General features: G+C 49.6%; 1 protein-coding gene across 1 annotated transcript in view; it reads left to right on the top strand.

Moving 5' to 3' along the window:
• Window positions 1-12603, top strand: part of LOC108664892 (ATP-citrate synthase) — a gene marked incomplete in the record, with an annotated part of 32499 nt that extends 19896 nt beyond the window's left edge. Inside the window, 13 exon segments of the mRNA XM_047880311.1 lie at window positions 793-908; window positions 1179-1375; window positions 3211-3378; window positions 3702-3769; window positions 3883-3957; window positions 4261-4499; window positions 5029-5137; window positions 8199-8395; window positions 8856-8999; window positions 9318-9407; window positions 9705-9811; window positions 10021-10097; window positions 10374-12603. Of these exon segments, the coding sequence (XP_047736267.1) occupies window positions 793-908; window positions 1179-1375; window positions 3211-3378; window positions 3702-3769; window positions 3883-3957; window positions 4261-4499; window positions 5029-5137; window positions 8199-8395; window positions 8856-8999; window positions 9318-9407; window positions 9705-9811; window positions 10021-10097; window positions 10374-10465 (1679 nt within the window).
• Window positions 12604-12879: the final 276 nt, after the last annotated feature.

Here is a 12879-nt window from a genome sequence, read left to right as displayed (position 1 = left end):
CCAGGTGAGGGTAGTGGTACCAGGTGAGGGTAGTGGTACCAGGTGAGGGTAGTGGTACCAGGTGAGGGTAGTGGTACCAGGTGAGGGTAGTGGTACCAGGTGAGGGTAGTGGTGCCAGGTGAGGGTAGTTGTGCCAGGTGAGGGTAGTGGTGCCAGGTGAAAGCAGGTCCTATGCTGAGTCTAGGTAGGCTGTAAGTGAAACCATTCATAGGGCTAGTTGAAGCTATGGGTGTGGTACCAAATAAAGCCTGGTGAAGGGTAGGTGGCACTTTTACTTGTGCCTGGTGATGGGGATGGTAATGGAATAAAGTGGCTGGTGTGTCGCTGTAAAGCTTCTGCCCAATGTTTATCACTTGCTCATCGCTGTAGATACATTATACTATACCTCGTACCTCATTCTCTACATCACATATATCTTCCCTCTTCGCTGCTTTTACATTTCCCCCACGTCGATGACGTAATTTTTTCTCTTTGCTGTTACTCTCATCCTTAGCCCATCCCCTTTCTCCTTCATTGATCTAATTTTGCTACTGCTCTAATTCCTCCTACGCTGATCTAATTTCTTTTTCACTGATATAATCTCTTCTTGCTGATCTAATTTTTCCTCCGCTGATCTAATTTCTCTTTCACTGATCTAATTTTTCCTCCACTGATCTAATTTCTCCTCCACTGATCTAATTTCTCCTCCAGTGATCTAATTTCACCTATGCTGATCTAATTTCTCCTTCGCTGATCTAATTTCTCAACTAATGCCGTTTTTTTCATCACTGATCCCCTCTCCCCCTCCCGCAGTGTACAAGCACATGTCTGACGCCATGAAGAAGCATCCCGAGGCTGACGTTCTCATTAACTTCGCGTCGCTGCGTTCTGCCTACGACGCTACCCTCGAGACCCTCCAGTACCCTCAGGTACCCTCCTGTATCCTCAGGTACCCTCTTGTATTCTCAGGTACCCTGTAGTACTCTCAGGTATCCTCCTGTATCCTCAGGTGTCTTTCAGTAACCCCAGGTACTCGCCATACCAAACTAGGGCTCATCGATGTCCCACTAAGTTGCTAAATATTCACTTGGACATGTTGGATACGTATGTCCAAGTTTGGCTCGATTAAACTAAATAAGAATAGTTTGTTTACTATGCCTCGCGATGATATCGTCTCATTATTTCGTCCTGACCCCTAGATCAGAACCATCGCCATCATCGCCGAAGGTATCCCCGAGAACATGACGCGGGTGTTGAACAAGCGCGCTGCTGCTGCCGGAGTGACCATCATCGGACCTGCGACGGTGGGGGGCGTCAAGCCGGGCTGCTTTAAGATCGGCAACACGGGGGGCATGATGGACAACATCCTGCACTCGAAGCTCTACAGGCCGGGCAGGTGGGTGGTCTGAGATGGACAACATCCTGCACTCGAAGCTCTACAGGCCGGGCAGGTGGGTGGTCTGAGATGGACAACATCCTGCACTCGAAGCTCTACAGGCCGGGCAGGTGGGTGGTCTGAGATGGACAACATCCTGCACTCGAAGCTCTACAGGCCGGGCAGGTGGGTGGTCTGAGATGGACAACATCCTGCACTCGAAGCTCTACAGGCCGGGCAGGTGGGTGGTCTGAGATGGACAACATCCTGCACTCGAAGCTCTACAGGCCGGGCAGGTGGGTGGTCTGAGATGGACAACATCCTGCACTCGAAGCTCTACAGGCCGGGCAGGTGGGTGGTCTGAGATGGACAACATCCTGCACTCGAAGCTCTACAGGCCGGGCAGGTGGGTGGTCTGAGATGGACAACATCCTGCACTCGAAGNCTCTCCCCCACTGATCCCCTCTCTCCCCCTCCCCGCAGTGTACAAGCACATGTCTGACGCCATGAAGAAGCATCCTGAGGCTGACGTTCTCATTAACTTCGCGTCATTGCGTTCTGCCTACGACGCCACCCTCGAGACCCTCCAGTATCCTCAGGTACCCTGCAGTACCCTCAGGTACACTCCTGTATTCCCATGTACCCTCCAGTACCCTCAGGTACCCTGCAGTACTCTCAGGCACCATGCAGTACTCTCAGGTACCCTGCAGTACTCTCAGGTACCCTGCGGTACTCTCAGGTTTCCTGCAGGACTCTCAGGTAGACAGGTACCCTGCTGTACCCTCAGGTGTCTTTCAGTAACCCCAGGTACTAGGCCATACCAAATTAGGGCTCATCGACGTCCCACTAACTTGCTACAGATTCACTTATAATGACATGTTGGATATGTCCAAGTTTGGCTCGCTTAGACTAACTAAGAATAGTTTTATTTACTATGTCCTGCGATGATATCATCTCATCATTTCGTCCTGACCCCCAGATCAGAACCATCGCCATCATCGCCGAAGGTATCCCCGAGAACATGACGCGGGTGTTGAACAAGCGCGCTGCTGCTGCCGGAGTGACCATCATCGGACCTGCGACGGTGGGGGGCGTCAAGCCGGGCTGCTTTAAGATCGGCAACACGGGGGGCATGATGGACAACATCCTGCACTCGAAGCTCTACAGGCCGGGCAGGTGGGTGGTCTGAGATGGACAACATCCTGCACTCGAAGCTCTACAGGCCGGGCAGGTGGGTGGTCTGAGATGGACAACATCCTGCACTCGAAGCTCTACAGGCCGGGCAGGTGGGTGGTCTGAGATGGACAACATCCTGCACTCGAAGCTCTACAGGCCGGGCAGGTGGGTGGTCTGAGATGGACAACATCCTGCACTCGAAGCTCTACAGGCCGGGCAGGTGGGTGGTCTGAGATGGACAACATCCTGCACTCGAAGCTCTACAGGCCGGGCAGGTGGGTGGTCTGAGATGGACAACATCCTGCACTCGAAGCTCTACAGGCCGGGCAGGTGGGTGGTCTGAGATGGACAACATCCTGCACTCGAAGCTCTACAGGCCGGGCAGGTGGGTGGTCTGAGATGGACAACATCCTGCACTCGAAGCTCTACAGGCCGGGCAGGTGGGTGGTCTGAGATGGACAACATCCTGCACTCGAAGCTCTACAGGCCGGGCAGGTGGGTGGTCTGAGATGGACAACATCCTGCACTCGAAGCTCTACAGGCCGGGCAGGTGGGTGGTCTGAGATGGACAACATCCTGCACTCGAAGCTCTACAGGCCGGGCAGGTGGGTGGTCTGNTCGACACGCATAGCCCTGTCTCTTATACACATCTAGATGTGTATAAGAGCCATGTCTTGCAGTGTGGCGTACGTGTCCCGGAGCGGTGGCATGTCTAACGAGCTCAACAACATCATCAGCCAACACACCGACGGCGTCTACGAAGGCGTCGCCATCGGGGGCGACCGGTACCCTGGGTCTACCTTCATGGACCACCTCACCCGCTACCACGACAACCCTGAGGTTGGGATGTAAAACAACATATTTTACTATAAACTTTCTGTTATTTATTTTTTTGCCACGGATCTCCAATCTTAAAATTGAGTCTGAACGTCCACCGCCACGCTGATGCTCCGCCTTCAAATTATCCTAGCATATCGGGGATCGAACCCGAGCTTCATGTGCGTTCAGGCATCATGGGCTTTTGCGCATGACGAGGGCTACTTACAATCCACTAGTCAATTACCTCCTCCTGTCACTAGCCACTCTATCCCCTACCACTTACATACCCTTCTCCCTTCCTCTCCCCCCATCCCACTCTTTACTCCTGTTGATATTATCTTTCTATTGACAGTCCCCAACCTCTTGCTAACTCTCGTTCTTCCATCTACCGCTATACGTTGACCCACATTCCCTGCAGACGTTGACCCACATTACCTCCAGACGTTGACCTACATTCCCTCCAGACGTTGACCCACATTCCCTGCGGACGTTGACTCACAATCCCTCCAGACGTTGACCCACATTTCCTCCAGACGTTGACCCACATTCCCTCCAGACGTTGNTTGGTACGTGTGCTGGTACGTGGTGGTGCATTGGTACTTGTGCTGGTACGTGGTGGTGCATTGGTAATTGTGCTGGTTCGTAGAGTGCATTGGTAATTGTGCTGGTACATGGTGGTGCATCGGTACTTGTGCTGGTGCGTGGTGGTGCATCGGTACTTGTCACTACGTGGTGGGGGATTGGTAGCTCATATGTCTCTACTTTCCGTGCTGAGAAATGTAAATTCATTCATCCCTCACCCCCATTGCCCCATCCCTCCAATAAACTCATCACTCCCCTATGACCCCACTCCTTCAATGACCCCAGTCCCCAATAACCCCACTCCCCCAATGACCCCCCACCCCCCGCAGGAATGTTCTCGTCGGAGGTGCAGTTCGGCCACGCCGGCGCCTGCGCCAACGCCGACCGTGAGACGGCGGTGGCCAAGAACGCGGCGCTGGCGGCCGCGGGGGCGCGGGTGCCCCCCAGTTTTGATGAGCTGGGGGACGTCATCCAGAGGGTGTACGACGAGCTCTTGAGGACGGGTGTAGTAGTGCCCCGTCAGGAGGTGCCGCCCCCCACCGTCCCTATGGACTTTAGCTGGGCTAGGGTGAGTGGGGGAGTGGGCCTGGGTGGGTGGGGACGGGACCAGAGGGTGAGGAGGAATGGGCCTGGGGAGTGGGGGACTGGGCCTGGAGGAGTTGTTCTGCTGGGTCCGGAGGAGTGGGTTCAGCTGGGGGTCTGAGTGGGTGAGGGACAAGACCAGGGGTAGAGAGGAGAAAGGTGTCAGGGAAGTGGGAGACTGGGTTCGGGTGAGTGGGTCCAGCTGGGTTCGGGTGAGTGGGTCCAGCTGGGTCCGGGTGGGTTCATCAGTGGGCATCTAGGACACAGTGGGCGGGCGTGCCCTTGTAGCCCTGCACAGATGCTCCAGGTTTTACACTCGCAGTTCTCGTCTTGCACTTTTGTTGCATTTCTAGATAACTTGAGAACCTCTTCTAGAACCTCGTGTAAAGTTTACACTGTATGAAGCTTTGTATTATGGCATAGGTAAACAGCTATGAAATATTGCCACGTAAATTACACGGCGCTAAATATTAATTATAATAAACCCATGACTAGACTATGACCTCCTCCTACAGGAGCTTGGGCTCATCAGGAAGCCGGCGTCGTTCATGACGAGCATCAGCGACGAGCGCGGTCAGGAGCTGCTCTACGCCGGCATGCCCATCTCTGCTGTGCTCGAGCAAGGTGGGTCAGGGGTGGGTAAGTGGGTGAGAGGGATGGGCCAGCAGTTGCTGTACGCATGCCAATCCCATCGACGCTGAAGCAGGGTGGGTGGTCAAGGTTATGATGGGATTCAAGCCCTGCTCGTGAGTGTGAGAAGAAAATTTTTTTACTCCCCTCCTCCCCAACACGGGGAGGTAATGTCTCCACACGGTACCGTAGGTATTGCGATTACGCGTTGTATATTGCAGATATGCGTTGTATATTGCCCTGTATATTATTATTATTCTACGAAGCAGTTATCGTGGCGTCTAGACCAAACGAACTTCGAAGGCACGTCACACATAAGTTTATTAGCAAGCGAAAAACAAAAAGACATGAGAAAGGATGAGTACGGATAAAAACGACTATATAAGCACTTTATTCATAGGCTGTATGAAATAGTTCTGTCTTTAGGCGTCGACGAAACACCAGCAATAAAGTAGTCGATATTACGTAAGCTGGCATAGCGTTCCAGGTTCTGGCGGCGGCGACCAGGAACGCTCTGTCGCCGACGGTAGATAGACGTGTAGATAGTACGACGAGGTCCGCTGTTGACGACGAGCGCAGTCTTCTTCTAGAAGGCAGATCCGATACGCGCTGCAGACATTCCGTGAGACAAAGAAGCGCCAGACCGTGAAGCTATCGGAACAGCGACCTTGAAGTGCGGGCGCTGCTGCAGGCGTAGCCAGTGAAGATCGCGCAATATCGGCGCTACATGGTCGAATTTTCGCTTATTGCACACGAGTCACGTAGCAACATTCATTACAGATTTCAGTTAATGGCATCATCATAGTCCAGTGTGACATTACCATAGTCCAATCTAGTCAGAACGAGCGCCACCACGAGGGTCTCAAGTACCGCCCTTGATAGACAGCGGCTACGAATTCGTCGCAGAGCGCTAAAACAAGCGGTGGTGACTTTGACGATGTGATTGTTCATAGAAAGTGCCGAGTCTAACGAATGCCGAGCTTGCAACCCGAAGACGCAGGCATGACGAACTCATTTCCCATGCGAACAGGGTGGGCCGGAAGCTGATGCTGGCGCCTAGCAGTCGCAAACCAAATAAAGTCTTTTTTTAATGCATTGAGTTGGAGCTGGTTGGAGCGCATTCAGTCTGAGACGGCGTCCATGCAGACAGACATCCGTGGTCCTGCAACGCAGCAGCGTGGGCCGGCGCACAGTAGCAATAAATTTGGGTGTCGTCGGTGAACATATGCCGAGTCTAACGAATGCCGAGCTTGCAACCCGAAGACGCAGGCATGACGAACTCATTTCCCATGCGAACAGGGTGGGCCGGAAGCTGATGCTGGCGCCTAGCAGTCGCAAACCAAATAAAGTCTTTTTTTAATGCATTGAGTTGGAGCTGGTTGGAGTGCATCCAGTCTGAGACGGCGTCCATGCAGACAGACATCCGTGGTCCTGCAACGCAGCAGCGTGGGCCGGCGCACAGTAGCCACAAATTTGGGTATCGCCGGTGAACATGCGGATTCGAACTATGTGAACCAAGTATGTGCAATACGTTAACAGTATATAACAGGAAGAGGATCGGGCCTAGAACGCCGTGAGTGAATCTTGGAACGCCGCAAGTGAAGGCCTAGAACGCCCTGTGGTACGCCGCAAGTAACCAACGATGGCGTAGAAGAAGAGTCGAACGCATTGGAATCTTTTTCTGAGATAGGACTCAAACCACAGCAGCACTGTGCCGCGCCGGCCTAATGATGAATCAATTCGACGCAATAAAGTATCGTGCTCGACCGTGTCAAACACGGCCGACAGGTAGAGTAAAACCATTGATGCAATGTCGCCTCGGTCTACTGCGCACAGAATATCCGACAGCACCTTCAGCACAGCGGTTGCCGTCGATTGGAGATGACGGTATTCATAATGGAGGTGAGGCTTGAGACCGGACTGCTGTCCGGTCATTCAGCTGTCGCGCCACAACGCGTTCCAGCCAGGAGTTTCGACAAAATCGGCAGGTCGGAGATGGATCGACAAGATTTCATATCGGAAGCGTCAAGATCTGTTTTTTTAATAGAGGCGTGTGAGCTGGTTTGAAGTTCTCTGATTTGAAAAGTTCGACCAGAAAATGGTGCTAGGTTTACAACATTCCCCAAGTATGGACGCTTGCAGCGGATCGCTGGCACACTGCTTTTAGGCCGCGCGCGCACTGCAGCGATGACATCGTCAGCTATGACGCAAGCGAATTCTTAGCGCACGCAGTCGAACGAGCACGACACAAATGATTCCCGCCAGAGCAACGGCCTATTTTAATGACCGAACACACCGTTGTCGTGCACTGCTCGGTAGGTGGCAGCAGGACGCCTATTTCGGCCGGCACGGCATCCACGATAAGACATGCGAGGCGTGGGGAACGTGACGACGAGTAAATCTGCTCTCTCACAGACGGATGGATCACGGGCTGCAGCAGCTGACCGCAGGCCGAGCAGACGCTTCGCCGAGTAAGCTAACTGCGCCATGAACAGCAGCCAGATTCAGCTTGTCTCATAAAACAGTGACGCACACCTACTGTCAGCTCGTAGCTGAATATAGTAAACGCCGGAACGAATACTCACAACATAGTCCTTCCAGTCAAAAAGTAAACTAACGTCGACGTAGTTTGCGTCAAGCAAGCTACGTGAGTTGCAAGAAAAAACCGAGACGAAAACAGAGGCTGGTGACATGCCCGCTCCAGCCACCTAACCAAGATGAATTGACATGGCAAGATGGCCAAACAAACAAAGACGGCCGATCGCTGTCGGATCAGTAACGGCCGCCACAGCTCATGATGCGATTATTGCGGGTACGCGGTGTATATTATCGAGAAGTAAGTAATGGTTGATCCCATTGTGAGAATAAATCCTGTAGATTGAGGGAGAATACGATACGCGATGTAGTTTGCTATTGCTCCTGCATATTGCGGATACGCGCTGTATATATTGATCCTGTATATTACTTCGCCGGGCTTACGGAACAAATAAAAGAATACAATCACGTGCTCTGAAATATATTATATTCAATGTATTAACATATGCCGGCCCCACAGGTCTGGGTGTGGGCGGGACGCTGTCGCTGCTGTGGTTCCAGCGGCGGTTGCCCCCCTACGCCACCGAGTTCCTGGAAATGTGTCTTATGGTCACCGCCGACCACGGTCCCGCCGTGTCGGGGGCCCACAACACCATCGTCTGCACCCGCGCCGGCAAGGACCTCGTCTCGTCCCTCGTCTCGGGGCTCCTCACCATAGTCAGTATTGTGAGGGTAGCCTGTTGTGAGGGTAGCCTGTTGTGAGGGTAGCTTGTTGTGAGGGTAGCCTGTTGTGAGGGTAGCCTGTTGTGGGGGTAGCCTGTTGTGAGGGTAGCCTGTTGTGGGGGTAGACTAATATTAGGATGGAGCGTTGTGAGAGTAGAGTATTTAGATGTAAGCCTATTGTGAGGGTAATTTATTTTGAGAAATGAGAATAGCTTATATTGATAATAAATTATTTTGAGGATAACCTATTGCGATGGCAGTCTACTGTAAGGGGGGGGGTCTCTTGTAAAAATGAGACCGGGGAACCACAACAACAACAAATGTAAGGGTAGCTTATTGTAAGGATAATGTGTGATCTTTTTAAGGCAGCGTATTGTGAGGGTAATCCATGCTGTAGTGAATGTAAACAGCCACGGGGCGACAATACACCAATATTGTACCCATACCTCCGCAGGGCGACAGGTTCGGGGGGGCGCTGGACGGGGCGGCGAAGCAGTTCAGTGACGCCAGCGACCGCAACCTCGAGCCCCACGACTTCGTTAACGAAATGCGCAAGAAGGGGCAGCTCATCATGGGCATCGGGCACCGCGTCAAGTCCGTAAGTCATGCCCAGCATTTAGGGGAAGGGGAGGAGGGCTAATCATGGGCATCGGGCACCGCGTCAAGTCGGTGAGTCTTGCCCAGCATTTGTGGGAAGGGGGGCATCAGGTCAGCTTCATGGGCATCAGGCCAGCGTTCTGGTGGGGCCATGATGATGTTGGATGAGGTTCTTGTATTGTTAGATGGAGCTTTAAATCATAAATTTAAGACTTGGTTCTGATGAGTTCATGAGAAGGTACTAGCAAGGTTCTGCTGAGGATATGATGACAAGTTTCTAATTATTTATGGTGTACAAATTCTGCCATTGTTTCCGCAGCTGAACAATCCTGACAAGCGCGTCGAGATCATCAAGAAGTTCGTCCAGAAAGAGTTCCCCGCGACCCCTCTGCTGGATTACGCTCTCAAGGTGGGGCTACTTTATTATTATTATTATAATTAGCACTAAATACTTGTTTGAAATTTATTATTCGTTTTTAGTCCAGCAGCCGTCCTAAACTAACCTCTGGTCCAGCTGCTGGACCAGAGGTTAGGTTGCGTTATCGCTGCCCTTTGGGTGTTGGTAACGGCAAGTTTGACGCCTGGTAGCGAAAAGTTGATCTTGCTTTTTTATGCCATCCGGTTGAGCCACATTTAGGTTCCTGCTCTGCCATGAAAAAGTTGCGCCGATGATTCAACCAAATTCAATTATTTTAACCACTCCCAGGTTGAAAAAATCACAACTTCGAAGAAGCCGAACCTCATCCTGAACGTGGATGGCGTCATCGGCGTCGCCTTCGTCGACCTCCTCAGGAACTCCGGGGCCTTCACCCGGTCAGTAGTTCTGAATCGTTAGACTTGCTAGTTATTCATACGATTATGTGCTCTTAAAGCGTGAAATATTACGTGAAAAATATTTTTGACATCAACCCCTACAGTTTTCTGACTTTCAATGAAAAACATTGAGTATATTGATTTTTGGATCCGCGTGAAAAAAAATATTTGCTCCGGTTGAAATGTCTAAAAATGAATTTGCTGAGCAGGGAGGAGGCTGAGGAGTACATCAACATCGGCACCATCAACGGCCTCTTCGTGTTAGGTCGCTCCATCGGCTTCATAGGTAAGCGTATGTTGCATTCATGTCGCGGTCATGTTGATACTTTCGACCACTCCATTACCACGTGCGTATATGTTGACTGTATAGCATTCATTTTGCGATGATGTTGATACTTCTGAATGTTCCATTGCCGCTTGCTGGTACCGTTGAAACAAACCCAACTAGAGCTGGATGATTGTAGCTTGTGGTGATAAAGGTATCTAATGATACCTATATGGATAATGATAATAGCATGTTTGAGACGTCTATGATCTCCAACCAAGAACTGTTGTTGTTCAGGTCACTACTTGGATCAGAAGCGCCTGAAGCAAGGACTCTACCGCCACCCTTGGGATGACATCTCCTACGTCATGCCTGAACATTACTCCTAAGCTGACAAAATTAGAGTCGGACAACACTATTGGCAACACTAGTGGTGGACCAGACTGTTGGCTACACTAGTTGTGGACCACACTATTGGCTACACTAGTTGTGGACCACACTTTTGGCAACACTAGTGGTGGACCACTACTATTGGCAACACTACTGGTGGACCAGACTGTTGGCAACACTAGTGGTGGACCACACTGTTGTCAACACTAGTTGTGGACCACACTATTGGCTACACTAGTAGTGGACAACACTATTGGCTACACTAGTAGTGGACAACACTATTGGCTACTCTAGTGGTATACGACACTATAGGCAAAACTGGTGGTGTACCGCGCTGTTGGCAAAACTGCTTCGGCTACTAATACAAGAGTTGCTGATACTGGTGTTGTATTTCTTGGTGCATTTATTAGAGGTTTGTCTGATACTGTTGGTCCTGCGATCGCTGGTGGCTCCACTATTACTGGTGATGCTGCTGGTGGTGTTGGTGGTTGTGCTAGTGGTTGTGCCGGTGGTGTCGGTGCTTTCGCAAAGAATCGGTCTGAAGAAGGTTATCGGTCTGTTCACTGAGACAGTATATCAGAGGCTATGGTTATATTATGAGAGGTAATGGCTATATTATGAGAAGTCTCAAGTTTCTTCGAACTCTTTCATGAAGCATTTGGTCTCGTTTTTAACATGTCAAGTATTGAAGATGTAAATGTTACATTGTTTAATCTCGCGCATGGCAAGACACGCGTGCGTGAGAAACTTAGAAGTTAACTGCACTCTATTTTTAATAGAAAAAAAATATATTTTTTAGAAAGTTGTGTATTTTCTGCAAATATATTATTTTCTTAGGATTTTTTTTGTGACTGGGTAGCTAAGTTGTTCTAGAGAGGAGCAAAAGCAAGTTGGTGATGCCATGCTTCGACTTCTACAACAGCTTGCAACTTTTTTCATATTGTTGTTGGTGTAGTTTTTTTTACTTTGTTGACGTTCGATCTGGCTGTTCGAAGATTTATTCCAAAATAGTGAGAGCGTAAATTTATTTCTTGATAATAAGTCTATTGTTAGTATAGATTTAGCGTTAGTGTATCTATTAAGTCACTTGAAATAACGGACCAGGAACTTTTTATCAGAACACCACATAAGCTCTCTCATTCTCTACCTAATTACCGTCTCCCTGCTGCCACTTGTATCACTGACTCCATCATTCCTCTGGCAACCCTTCTTTCGTGGCAATCTTTATCTTATGGCAACCCTTTCCCTATGGAATGCTCTTTCCTGTGGCAACCTCTAGCTCCGAACTTCTCTCCTCTGGCAACCTTTCCAATACATCTTCTCTCCGCTGCCCACTCTTCTTTTCTCTGGCAACCTTTCCTTTACGATATCCTCTCTCCTCTGGCAACCTTGAGCTCTTGCTCCGCCCCCTCTGTCCAAGTATGCTACAAAGCTGCAATTAACTTAAATTGTAGTTTCCTTGAATAATGAAGTGACGTAAACTTTCCATTCACTTGCTCAGCTCGTTTCAAAAGATGTCTTACACGAGGCCATATTAGTGGCGGCTAGTACAACTTTCATATGCTGACCGCCACTAATTTTAGGTGGTACTCGTGTAGAGTTACTGGGTCCTTCCGTGGCCAGTAGCGCCTACACACGAGGCACGGTAAATAGTGGCCGCCAGTATTTGAAAGTTTACTGCCCGCCACTACAGTGGCCCCGTGTATAAGCATCTTAGACGCATTTGGTCCATCTCGACTCTCCAGGGGTCATCAGGCACAACTTAATGTGAATTGATTTTTCTGTTTAAAACAATTTGTAGTTTCCAAAAACTTTCATCTGATTAAAGCGTCTATTATATGCGAAACGTAGATCAATTACTGAGTAGTTAAGAGGTCATTAGACTTAATCACCTTGTTATTTTATGCAGTAGAGAATGTCTCAGAACCAATTGCACTAAACTGGATTGTTTTATATTGTAGGGGACTTGGTTTTAGCAGCGAATATCGCTACCCGTTGAAAGGAATATTATTGTATGGATATTGTTACCCGGCTATTATTGTAGGAAATATTGTCGTGTTGTGTGATGACGTTACAACTTGGTAAGTCGTAACTTAGTAACTTGGAATGATCATTGAAAGAATATATCCTGCGTACACGTTGTTATCCTCATTTATCCTTAAAATTTATCCTACCAAAGATTAACTTGAAAATGGTTCGTCATATATAATGACTCATGGTGGTCTGCTGCACCATCATCAGGGGATGGTCTGCTGCACCATCATCAGGTGTACTCAAATTATTCATTTACTTATTTACATCGGCGACAAAAAGCGTGTAACCTTGGGGCTTCCGGTACACTGATTACGATGATAAATATCATCAAATTATTATTATTACATTAGTATTCTTATCAAATTAGGATGATAATCTA

The sequence above is a fragment of the Hyalella azteca genome, unplaced genomic scaffold, assembly GCF_000764305.2.
Source record: "Hyalella azteca isolate HAZT.00-mixed unplaced genomic scaffold, Hazt_2.0.2 contig5164, whole genome shotgun sequence".
In the NCBI taxonomy this organism is placed as follows: Eukaryota; Metazoa; Arthropoda; class Malacostraca; order Amphipoda; family Hyalellidae; genus Hyalella; species Hyalella azteca.
This window is presented reverse-complemented; position numbering and strand designations above follow the sequence as displayed.